General features: G+C 41.4%; 1 protein-coding gene across 4 annotated transcripts in view; it reads right to left on the bottom strand.

Moving 5' to 3' along the window:
• The window catches only part of ubr5 (ubiquitin protein ligase E3 component n-recognin 5), a 32,600-nt gene extending 23,022 nt beyond the window's left edge, over positions 1–9,578 (bottom strand). For all 4 annotated transcript variants that reach the window (XM_069723658.1, XM_069723659.1, XM_069723656.1 and 1 more), the window contains exons 1-7: positions 9,338–9,578; positions 3,941–3,985; positions 3,714–3,795; positions 3,029–3,105; positions 1,328–1,447; positions 387–666; positions 62–221 (exon numbers count right to left, since the gene is read on the bottom strand). In XM_069723658.1, the coding sequence (XP_069579759.1) occupies positions 62–221; positions 387–666; positions 1,328–1,447; positions 3,029–3,105; positions 3,714–3,795; positions 3,941–3,985; positions 9,338–9,399 (826 nt within the window). In that variant the 5' untranslated portion in view covers positions 9,400–9,578. The remainder of the gene's footprint in view (positions 1–61; positions 222–386; positions 667–1,327; positions 1,448–3,028; positions 3,106–3,713; positions 3,796–3,940; positions 3,986–9,337) is intronic.
• Positions 9,579–12,979: the final 3,401 nt, after the last annotated feature.

Raw genomic sequence — 12,979 nt, 5'->3', positions numbered from 1 at the left:
ACTCAAGCTTTCACACAAGAACATTATGTCATACGAGCTAATTCCCGTTTGTGGGACAAACCTCCGGGGAGGTAGGACTCGCTGGCCGTGTCATCTCCATCATCTCCATCTTCATCATCCCGGCTCAGCAGGTTGTTGACAGCAAGGTTGACATCAAGGTTGGTCCTCTGGAGCTCCCTAATGATCACACTCCGGGATTTCCCCTGAAGGACTACCTGGGCCTGGGGGAAAGGTACCGAGACACCAAAACAAAAAAACATTTCAGCAAAATTCACTTGTGATGGATGATTAATGAGTAAATGTGCACCGTTCACAATTTGTGTGCTAGCAAATGATTCGAAAAAGTTGGTTTCACAAAGAACACGTGTACGAGCTGAGTGCTGTACCTGAGTAATAAGTTCCTCTGGGATGACAGAAGCTGGGATGACTGGCTGAGGCTGGCTGCCTAGAAGGCCTGAGCCCCGATCCCTTCCCGTACGAATCACCCTAGTCTGTCGACGGGAATCGCGAGCTGCTGTTGACGACCTGCCCGACGTGCCTCCGCCTCCGCCTCCTCCACTGCCGCCTCCTCCACCACTGCTACCACCTCCTGCTCCACCTCCTCCAGCTCCTCCTCCACTTCCTCCTCCCCCACTGCCTCCATTTACACCAGAGCTCCAGCGACTCCTGTTACATAGAGTGCAAGGCCATGGTCAGACAGAACTGCCAAAAAAACACCAGCTGACTAACAGAGCAGACTCAGAAAACGCACACATCTGGCTACGAAGGGATTCAGTGTTTGCGACAGCAGAGACAGGGCAGACCAGATGGACAAGCTTCTGCAACATTTACAGGAAGACAGTAATTAACTGGTGGCCCCTTTCGTAACTTAATCAGGAAGTGTAAAAAGAAAGTTTCCACATATTATAAGGGGATATAAATACAGTATAGTATACATTTAGACAATGTGAACCATCACTTAGTTATAATTCTACTTTGAATTGTCAAAGTGAAGGTTTAGGGGGTTATTCTGCAGCTCTTTCAGGTTGAGCACAACTAAAATATCAAGAACCACAAAGACTATATTTTGATGAGGGAACTGGTTGTCTGATGAGAATTCACCAACATCAAATGCAGTACGGAAACGGCAGAGTTGATGAACATGGCTGTGTTTATGATGTACACATTTATCCATTACATTTTACACACCCTAAAAAGGTCCTCTCACCAGAATGTGTGGCACTGAATCCTGCAGGGAATAAATCTCCAGCCCACTGCGTCAGTGTGATGCTCTATACACCGAGCATTCACAGGACTATTTGTCTCCGTCAGCCCTGCCAGAACTTACCCAAGGGTGTTGCCTGCCAGTCTGCCCAGTGTGTCAGAACCAGACAGGAACCAGGGCGGATCACTAGTCCTGCCTGGCCTGGAGCTCCTTCCTGTCCCTGAACCACTGCTCAACTTTGAACTGGAAACAAAAAATGGAAGATCAGTTACAAACCTACAGAAGTCCCAAAAGGACTAAAATAACTTCTTCTTTTTTTTAAGTACCTGGGTTAACAGAAACTAAATGTATCCCAGGTGGTTGTTAAATTATACCCCTTGGTTCAGGATTTATTTACTCTTTATATTTCAGTGTGAAACAGGAGGGGGTATTTTGGAGACTAGCATGACAACACCCTTGGGAATCAGAATTGGCTGCAACTCATTCCTCCTTCAAGACTTTCCTTTTTTTAAAAGTTCTTGGGGTTTTTTGGGGCTGAAACTGCTTTCTCCTATTTCAACATGTTGGATAATGAGATGTATTCTGAGTTTAACCAAAAGCAGCTTGCTGCAATATTCTTAAATGAGGTGTTCTCAGTAGGAAATGAGTATAAATTGTGTTTTGCCGTAGAAAGAAAAAGTAAATTAATAGAATTGTGCCGATGTTTCATGTAACAGAGACTATGATGACACTGAATTTGAATACCTTCCAACAATATAACACAATTAGAGTTAGTACCATACTGGAACAGGGAAACAAATACAATATACAGAAATAGAAATTTCAAACCAACAGTCAACATCAGCTAAAACAATCCATGTTACAGTTCAAAAATCACAGGATATCAGTTCAGTAAGCTGACAATCTTTCCAAATACAACCTGCCATACCCGTTTTCTGTTGGCTTCCCAGCAACTCACAAATCTGCTGACTGAAAACCTATTACAATTTGAAACCATCTCATCTTGTTTTGCAAGTCTGTGGCAGAGAACAGAACATATGCTCTGCAGAAAGGGTTGGAGCAGGCAGCTCTTCAGCCTTTTACAGCCTGATTCACATGCATATTTAGCAGCTAGTATATGAAATCACTGTTGGATGCTGTTCTGCTGGCAGGACATCAACAACTATCAATGAGACATTCACCAAAAAATACATGCTTGTAGCCAACATGAAACAAAGCAGCTAGTGAAAAGGTATTTTTTTTTTTTTTTGTAGAAAAAAAAAAGAATCATGGCAAATAGCACACTCTTGCACAGCCATAAAGGCAACTGGCTTTCTGAAAGTTGCACAAACAATTTTAAGACTGCCTTGTTGTTGGTCGTTTGGTGTCCAGATTAGAAAGGCTGTATTTTTATATTGGAGAAAGAAATGTCCCCACAAGGCATATAACCGTCCTGAATAGAAATCATAGTCTTATCAAGCAAAATATCAAAAGCATCCACGAGTCCAATGGCAGCCGACCCACGGGGCTTTTGGGGAATATATCCGTGATGTATTCAGATACATGTTTCACTCGTGGTCGATGGAGTCCTTCGTAGCAAAGAGCCAGAGGATTATCCCAGAAGTGAAACCGTGTCTAAATGTGTTATACTCGCCGAAAAGGGCACATGCGTTGAATGGAATTCATATCACAGTAACCGAGATCAGTACGCCCGAGCATGTTCAGAGCATCTCGAACAGAGACATCTCCACAAGCAATCCGTTTTCCAATTCAGTGCCAAAGCTAAAAAAAAATTTTTTTTAAAAAGTGTTCTGGGACAGATCCCATCATAAAGAAGTCTCTCACCCATCGCTGCCATCCGGTTTGCTGAGCTCCAGGCGATCAGGCTGGACAGCAAAGCTGATTCTGCACACACGTCCATCCTTAAAGAGAGCCATGCAGGATTTTTAGTGTCACACACTTAAAGGAGAAATTGTATTGCAGTGTTGAGTGCAATTTCTTAAATTAGGAACTTATATCAGTAACAAATCAAAACGACAACAAAAACGCTTCCTCAAACACTTAACAACCTTTGAATCTTAGTTTAGTCTCAGTCTGTGTGTCAACTACGACCGTGCACAACACTTCATTGATCACAGATGTGCTATATACACACTGAAAGATACAACACAGTTTCATTGCACCATGTGTGATGCTTGTTGATGCATTATTACACAACATTTAACTCCACGTTCCTCCTGAGCACGCTTCCCCACATCGGGAGCCGTTTGTTTGCTGATGTTCAAAGCTTCAACACACAAACTCAGGTTAATGACTACATGCCTCTTCTCTCGCTCGGTTCAGACTGAATTACCCTAAATTACAACAGAGGCAAATACCCCTGTGTTTCATAGCAAAGTCACAGGTCATCTGATATCAATGACCCAGTCGAAATTATAATCCTCTTATTACATGTTTTTCGTGAGCAACAAATGAGCCAGATCCCCAAGTGTGTGATTTATGCTAATGATGCAATGTCGTATAACATTACCTCAAGGAGAAATCCGGCATGGTTTGGACCGACTACACACTGCTTTAGGGTGGCCTGCTCCAGCAGACTCAGGTGTGGATGACTGCATTTTTTTAAAAAAAATTTTGGGTGGGAGAGGAGGGAGACAGCACAACAACTGGTTAGATAATATACAGAATAATAAACAGGATCCTGTAAACAACAACTGAGCAACGCAGACCACAAATACAATGAGGACGCAGACTCACCTGTTATAGCTGAATTTGTTGAGTTTCTCTGAAACTTCCCGGAGCCTGACAAGACAATAAAGAATATATGAATGCATGGAGTAAGACCAATTCAACACCTTATTAACATAGGTTAATGTGTGGGACTCAAAAATGCTGAGAGATAAAGGAACACATGAACCCCTGATTTTATAGGAAATATTTGTAATTCACTAGAGATTACACAGCTTTTAAAACCTATCACAGACAATAGGTGCATTTCAAAAGGCTTCAACTTATGCACAGCTTTTTAATTTATTTAATCAAGCATGATCCTGAACATTTGGTAACTATCACAAACAAAATCTATTAAAAACAATGGTGAAATTTGAAGCAAAGTGGGAAAACAACATCTGTTCCACATGACAGCTTCATCTAATTTGCATTAGACAACACTAATGACAATGATTAAATTCTGGGTAATGTGCAGCTTGCAATGAAACATGGTTGTGGGCATGTTGATGATGACAAAAACAACATTTATGTCATAAGTTGTCGACGACAGAGGAAACATCAGAGCACAGTTCTGGATGTCGGAGCATTCGAAATATTAATGAGACCCATCTGATGATGCTGGTGTAGCACCGTGAGAAAAAAATTATTCTGAGGAATATTCTCATCCTATAAGATTTATATATCAAAACCGATATTAAAAATTACGGCACCCCTGAGTGGCTGTTGCTAAGGAGAAGATGCCAGCCAGAGTCATAGCGCATTTTAAATATTGTGTCATTGCAAAGTTCATTTTTGAACCAATGACTCTAACAGAGTGTCTCATTTTCATCCTTTCCATGGAAGTAGGTTTCATGATCAGATTGATCATCTACAACTAGACACACAAACGCAGATAGTTTTCTTCTTCCCCAGAAGGAACAATCACTGTTAGCCAGTGACTTGCTCCCTGATGCAAAGCAAACAGTTAAACGTTCCTTTTTCATCTGACAATCCAGAAAAATGTGCTGTGTAGAACTGCAATGATTAGTTGATGAATCAATTAGTTCAATGACTCCCAACCTGCGGTAGAACAGGCAGTATGCAAGGCCTCACCTTGGGCTGCCAAGAGCCTTGCTGGAAGGCCGAACAACTGTCCTCCAACTTGCCCAAGTCCACTACATTGTCATTTCAATTCAATTTGTTACAGACAGCAGGTATACAGACACAAATCACATTACAATAATTAGTGAATGCTAAACTGACAGAGTTGCAAGCTGTTTCTACATCCCTGCAGATTGTGATTGATTTCAGGGCTCTGATAAATGTGCTCTTAAATTTTGAAAGAGAAGCCTTGTGTTGATGATATTTAGCCTTTCAAAGACTATTACATTGTTCAACTAGAGGATTTCATAATACCAATTCCTTTTTATATATATATATATATCTGCAGTGAGGCGTGGTGGTTGGGAAATTAGATATATAGTGGTACAGGGTCTGAAAAGTTTGGGAAACTCTGGATTAGTCGGTCGACAGAAAATTAATCACCACCTATTTTTAAAAAAAAATAAAAATAAAAAAAAATAATGTAAGTTAACAAACCCTACAATTCTGATTCCATATTCTTAAATGTGATTATTTTCTGGTTCCTTTGGTCCTCCATGATGATAAACTGAATATTTTCTGTTTGTGGACTGCTGGGATAAAACAAGGCTGCTCCTTGGGTTTTGGGAAATACTGGTAAAAATGTTTTGCCATTTTTTGATATTATAACAACAAATAATTAATCAATTAATTGAGAACATAATTGACAGATTATTTAGTAATGAAAATAATAATTTGCTTCAATTCTAACAGTAAGACAGGCTAGATTCACTTTTAAAATGAGTAATGACAAAGCAAGTTAGCCCTCAACCGCTCCTTATCTGCCTGCAAACCATCGACTCATCTACTGGTGATGACATGAAAATATCACTTCCTTAGACCTAAAATGGAAGTATTACCGCAATAACCAACAATGTTCAAGCAGAAAATGAGCAGGATATATTTCAGAAATCCCTGCAACCCAAACAATCTCCTCCACCTCAACATTATAATGCAAATCAAGGCTCAAATCTGCCACTCCAAAAATAACCTGAATCTGTAATTAAAGAGTTTTGTCAGTCAAATTGGATTTGTCCGTTTAATACAAAGATTCATTATTTGTTCCTTTTCTATCATAAATCCTTGAATGTCTGTGTGTAAAATAACCTTCCCCCTAAAGAACCAATAAAAAGTACTGCTCAACTTCAAGGATCTCCGTCAACTTAATGATTTGACTTGTCTGTTCTATCACTCAGTGAACTGATCAGACTCATTTAATTGCCTGCTGGTGCAGTTCATTGGAAATCTGCAGAGCACACAATGAAAAACTAAGTAAAATAACCTTCCACACTCACATCCAATACAGGCTGACAACCGTGTTTATGAAAATCTGTCGTTCCCATGAAATGAAAACCCATTTACAGCAGATCATGTATAACCACAAGTTGGGTACGAGATGTACTGTATCCTTTTATTTGTCAAGTATCTTGTTAAGAAACATACAGCGACTCTGAAATCCTCCCCAGGGAACCACTTAGGTCTCAATCCTTTCAAATACATAGCAAATATGTTTCTCAATGGCAGCTGTGATGACCAACCGAAAACAGTCTTAAATGAAAGGATGTCAACACAAGCCACAACAAACGAAATGCAGTGAAGGTTCATGGGTACACTATTTCAAACAATTTAATGCCAGGTGTAAACATAGAAATACTCCTTAACCTTGCTTTTTAATGCCCACAAACAAGAGAATATCTAAATCATTTTCTATGTAGGAACCCAGCTTATGCAAAACTTCAATGTAAAAGTGTGTGTTATTTATTTATTTTTCCATGTCATTCCACTGCTTGATGAAACATGTCATCAAGACAAAACAATCTAAATTCGAGTTTAAGCTCTGTGTGGCAAACCCCTCAGAAAGTCATTCGATTAAACTTAAAATGTAAAAAACCCACTTAAATTACAGGCAGGGCCTCTGTGGCGTCCTGCTGGACCACTGTGTGCAAGATGAAAACAGAAAAGGTAGAATTCTCCTCAACACAGAAGCACACCAAAAGATAATGCATCAGCTACAACACTGCAGGAGGGTAAAAGAAAATGAGTCACAAAGCATCCAGGTCAGCCATTCACGAACCTACCCATCAAACGAATGGCACTACTGTCGCACAGACACCGAGTCTACGCGCCTCATTGAACCATTTGAAACAGTTTCACCAGAGCCCAGTAAAAACATATTAAACATCCATCTCACTGCAGGGGAATGCTGTGTGCCATTCCTCTGTGCCAAACTAATGTGTCTGAGCAGACGTCGGTTAGGTTAAACAAACCACTGGCATTTGGTTGAGGAAATCTGACCGGATGTTCATGCCAGGCAAGCACTTTTAATGAGCCAAGGCTTGGACCAAGCCTTTTTCACTTCAGATAGAAGCACTTATCTGCTTTGACAACTGCAAGTTCCTTCACAGTGAAGAGAGAGGAGGGGGCCTCCCAGCAGCACATGGTGACTGTAGCGTGAAATGGCATGCATGCCTGGGGATGGAACAGCCATGACCTCTTTAAAAGGCACCAAAGGTCCATACCACCAAGATGTGTGAGTGGTGTTTTCAATAAGAGTCCTGACCAGCAGAGTAAGCTGAGCTTTCCTGTCACTCAGACCAAAGCTGGTCCCCCAGAGTCAGAGTATTTGAACACTCCTTGCAGGTCGGTGTGCTGTCTGAGCCTAGTTCTTAATCTCAAGGTCATTCTAAAAACACTTTGGCTTCTCAACCTCTTTGTCTTTAAGTAGAACACCTCATTAATCAGTTCCATCTCGATGGATGGTATAAATAGAGTTATCATAAATCACATGTTCTGCCCAAATACGGGTCGCACACAATTTTCCTGGACCTTTTTTTATTCTCTTTTCCCCCAAATATGACTGACTAATGATCTCTTCAACTCTTCCAATAAAACCCATTAAAGTCAATGTGATGCACAGCAGCACCGTGACACCATCAACACCATCAACAACACAGTGTGGAGCCGGAATAACCGTGCGCGTGCTGCAGCCCGATAATGTTTGGGGGAAGTGTGAAAATAACTAATGTGAGCAGAGGATGTAGCACAGATCAGACATGTTAGAGGATGCAGCACAGATCACACATGTTAGAGGATGCAGCACAGATCATACATGTTAGAGGATGCAGCACAGATCACACATGTTAGAGGATGCAGCACAGATCATACATGTTAGAGGATGTAGCACAGATCAGACATGTTAGAGGATGCAGCACAGATCAGACATGTTAGAGGATGTAGCACAGATCACACATGTTAGAGGATGCAGCACAGATCACACATGTTAGAGGATGCAGCACAGATCATACATGTTAGAGGATGCAGCACAGATCACACATGTTAGAGGATGCAGCACAGATCATACATGTTAAAGGATGCAGCACAGATCACACATGTTAGAGGATGCAGCACAGATCATACATGTTAGAGGATGCAGCACAGATCATACATGTTAGAGGATGCAGCACAGATCACACATGTTAGAGGATGCAGCACAGATCATACATGTTAGAGGATGCAGCACAGATCAGACGTGCTGTAAGCCTCGGCTCGCCCCCTGGTGAAGTCATAACAAGATTAATGTTTGCCCTGCTGCTAACTCTGCTTCGTTGCATATTTCAGATATCAGTGCGCCATGTTAAAAACAGACAAAGGCGCTAATTGTTGCCGATGATCTTATTACGCAAATGTTAATGTTAAAGTTTGAGGGAAAGGTCTCCTGACACGAAAGGCCTGGACTACAGATGTTTGTCTTTGTGAGGAGCGTGGTGCCAGAGACGGGCTCGCTAGCGTTAGCAGGTAGCTTTCAGTTAGCCGACGTTAGCTCCTTCATTGATCGTGATAATCAACGAGACGCCCACAAAACAAACCGCGACGCGAGGCGGAAGAGCGGATATGTAATTTATACGCGACGACGTGGACATTTTCAACAAAGTAGTGTTTTACGAGCATCATTCCCCTCTCTCCCCCCATCCCCCAACCCGCATTGTCCGCCTCAACTTTGACTGTGAGCCAATCCGAGGAAGCAGCCTGCTAGCTGCTAGCTGCTAGCCGAGTGTTTAGGTAGCAGCGAGCTAACGAGGATCGCTCAAAATGCCCCGGGCCTGGTCCTGGTCCCGGTCCCGGTCCCGGGCCTGGTCCCGGTCCTGGTCCCGGTCCCGGTCCTGGTCCCGGTCCCGGTCCTGGTCCAGCCCGGGGGCATTCAAACAACTCAGACCAGCATGCATACACATGACAATGTCAACAGCGTCCACCAGTCCGACCTGAAACACGCCGCCGCTCACCGAGCCTCCTCTCGGCCTCACGTACCTGTCATTGAGCTGGTCCTCGGTCCCGGGCAGCGGGTGGACCACGAAGTGGATCGATGTCATGGGCTCAGTCCAAAATCACACACGGGACGTGTGGAAGATGTGGAAACGGTTGTTCTTCCGATCACTGTGTACAGGAGGGCTCATAGGAGCCGTTTAATGGCGGAAAAGCTCGAGTTCGGTCCCAGCCTCCTCACCCACACGCCGCCATCTTAACTCCACCGAGCGTCTTCTCTGTTGACCAGTGCGCATCAGCGCTGCGCAGGTTGGAGCTCGAGCACAAACAGGAAACGTTGAAGTGGACGGGATCGGCCTCGAGGAGCAGAAGGACGGGACACAGGAACACGACCCGACACGGGCCCACTCACAAGCCTTTGTTCGAACCCAGTTCATCTGTTGCACCTTTGTTTGTGTGCATGTGTTTGAAATTGCACTATTTTGCAGGTCCATTAATGTTCTGTGAAGGTCGAGGAAAGGGTTAAATTTTCTCGATCATCTCCCTCAGCTAAAACAATAGAACACAAACAGATTACAGGATATTGAACTACAAGATGATCATTCGGTCCCCTCAAGACTGAAGATAAAACCACAGAAGCATTCTGTTTTTGTGCAGTTACAGGCAAGTCCACCAAATACATGTATGTTATTAGTCGAGCCTGGAAATACACTGCACCAATTTACATAGTATTGTAGTTTTATTCTCTGCTTCAGATTACCTTTGTTCATTTTTATTTGTGAAATAGTATTCTATGTTCAAAGTAATTTTGCAAGGCGATCAACATCTCCAACGTTTGGGTATTTTCAGTTGCAGTTACAGTTACTTGATTCACAATTCAAGGCTTCGTAAAAGAAATAAGATCAAATATATTGTGTTGACAGCCATAAATCCTGCAACTCTGGGACATGCAAACAGATTATATCTGGAGTCCATCTGAAACAAAAAGATAAGTATATTGTGGTGTGGATAGTAATATTATTTGTTAGAGGAAGAATACTGACTAAGACTTATTATTTTATCGAATCTTAGGGGAACAACAGTTATACTTGGCATATTATCAGCATCACTGGAGAAATGGAAAACAACATGGAGTACCTTCGATCTGAAGCTGCTATTCAAACTGCACCAGCTCAAACCTGAACTCTGCAGGGAATCACTGCTGGCCACGATGGGCTCCCTCCCAGGAAAAACGTATTCCCACATCATTTAAACCCTGATAAAGCTCAGGGAAAAGAGAATTAAAAGGCAGCAGACATAAATGTAAACTGAAGGCTGACCATGCGTTAAACTGACAAAAAGAAAAGTCTGGTTGGAGCAAGTGCTTGATTCCTTGCACATATTCTGGATGTGAGAGGGGAGCCAATAAAGAGGAGCGGGGAAGTGAATTTGAGCACCCAGCGAGGATTAAATAATATCTGATGGTTTACTGGAAATAAGGAAAAATACATGAACATGTATATTGGTTTTATTGCAACCTAAAACCTTTTTCTACTGCCTCTGCAAAACATCTAAATGTAAATCAATATGATATGTTGCAATTTGTTTATCCAATCCACACACCCCAAAAAGCTGTTGTCTATTTACACCAGCAGGTGGCAGGGTTTACCTTTCATGGTGACGTGAGAATTAGTCCCTGACTGCACAAGAAATAGCAGCTGTTCCCACCCCAAACTTTTGCCAGTGCAAATGCTGCAGAGTGTTTGTCAGATATTTCTGCAGTAAAAACCAACTGCTGAGGAAATGTCTATAACAGCTGGAACTGAAATGGAGAAGTTCCTTGCTGAAGGAGATGTCATCATAATCTGAAATGAAGTATGACACAGAAAGAACATTTGCTCTGCCTCAGGTCGGGTTCCTCATGTATCTGCCATCTGAGTTTCCACTCAGTCCAAGTTCAAGACAAGTTACATCACCTGCTCATAACTGTAGCAGCATATTGTATTTAAACCATATAAAACAAGTATTTATACACAATACGTCAATTGTTCTGTGAAATGATGTTTGAATGCCTCATGATTTTAACACTGAAATATGTCCGTGTTTTCATAAATAACTTAAAATGATAGGAAAGAGTGAAGATGTATGTAGAAAGTGTATATTTTCATTGGATCCTTTGGCCTTACTTTGGTTCACAAATGACACAGGAACCATGATGAGACAGAAGTTTAAGAATTTCTCTGTATTTAGAGGTGAATGAAGCCGGGGCCATTGCCCTGAACAAAAAACAACCCGTGCCCTCTTTCAAGAGTGAAGTTAAACAAAACCGCAAAAGAATCTTGAGCTATTTTTAGGTAGTTGAGCTCTGGGTTATCAAATGACCTGTGGCGTTTTTTAAATATGGGTACAAAGAGTTGGAGCCTGGAAACTGCACTATCATCAGAGCAAGATTAGTGGGTTTGGAGCTCCAGGAAATCAGGCTGAAGTTGGCAGTTTCATTAAACAGACCTTCAATGTGTATAAAAACACAATAGGAATAGATTCAACACAGTATAGTTAAGCTTTGGAGCTGCGAAATCAGTTCTGTGTTTTACGAATGGAGATAAAAAAAAAAAAAAATTTAAAAAGACACTTATTCCTTCATAGATCAGTGGATCAGCACCAGCTCCCGTCAGTCATGCCACGATCAGAAGTATATGTTTTTGGGACTGGGGTAACACGATCACTGGCGGGAGAGGAAGACTTTAAAATAACTCCTCTTAGTGCTGACTGACATTTCTGTACAGGTCAAGAGCAGGTAGGACCATGACAGGGCCTGTTAAAACATTGATTTTAAGACCAGGCAACAGGTAACTAATATAAATGGTGGCTTTAAATGTCACTTCATGAAGTACATGAATGTGATTTTTTTAATGATCAGTCAAAGTATTATTCAAGCAGTTTAGAACTGCAGAAGCCTAAAGTATTTGACTTGGGAAAGACTTCCCATAATGCAACACATCTTTCATGAAATCCTCCCCCTTTATAATGCAGCTTTTCTGTTAAATATTGTAGGTATCAAGCCCGTCAACTCAACACTCAAACATGTTACTTACGGAGGTATGAACGAAGCTTTGCAGCTTTACGAAGATGCAAAAGAACTTAAGGAAATGGGATCATATACTGAGCACATTTTATATGTTTTCTTAATATATAAAATGTAAAATACATGAAAAGAGGCATTGCTTATAATAAACAACAATTTAATATTCGAATGTAGAATTGAGGGCCTGCAGTATTAGGTCACCAGCTATATTATACACTGTATACAGAAACTCTCAAAATAATTACATGAGAGTGTTGGATTGGGAAATATTAGTTGTCCAGTTGCAAAACAGTCTGAACTTGATCATTATCTATGCAGAAAAAAATACCAATTGCCAATAGATTTATTTCATATTTTGTATTGCTTTGTTCTAATTGATGTTGTTGGAGTGAAAAAGCATTAGAGACCAGGTTTTTATTCAACTTTCCTGTTATGTTGTAAGTCAAATTACAGGAAAAACTTTTTTTTTTAATATGGTTTGTATCATGAAACCTTTTCTCTACAGTATATATTAATGTAATACACATGAAACTGGAAAATGAGAAAATGAACTGCCTTCCCTCCAACGCAGCCACAGCACATAAACCCTCCATAAAACTATGAAGCACCCTGATATCAACACG

This window comes from Brachyistius frenatus, unplaced genomic scaffold (genome assembly GCF_029030835.1).
Source record: "Brachyistius frenatus isolate BFR_SWC_R1_liver_20210118 unplaced genomic scaffold, ASM2903083v1 Contig_340, whole genome shotgun sequence".
In the NCBI taxonomy this organism is placed as follows: Eukaryota; Metazoa; Chordata; class Actinopteri; family Embiotocidae; genus Brachyistius; species Brachyistius frenatus.
Note: the sequence above shows the minus strand (reverse complement) of the source record. Positions and strands in the feature narration are given on the sequence as shown.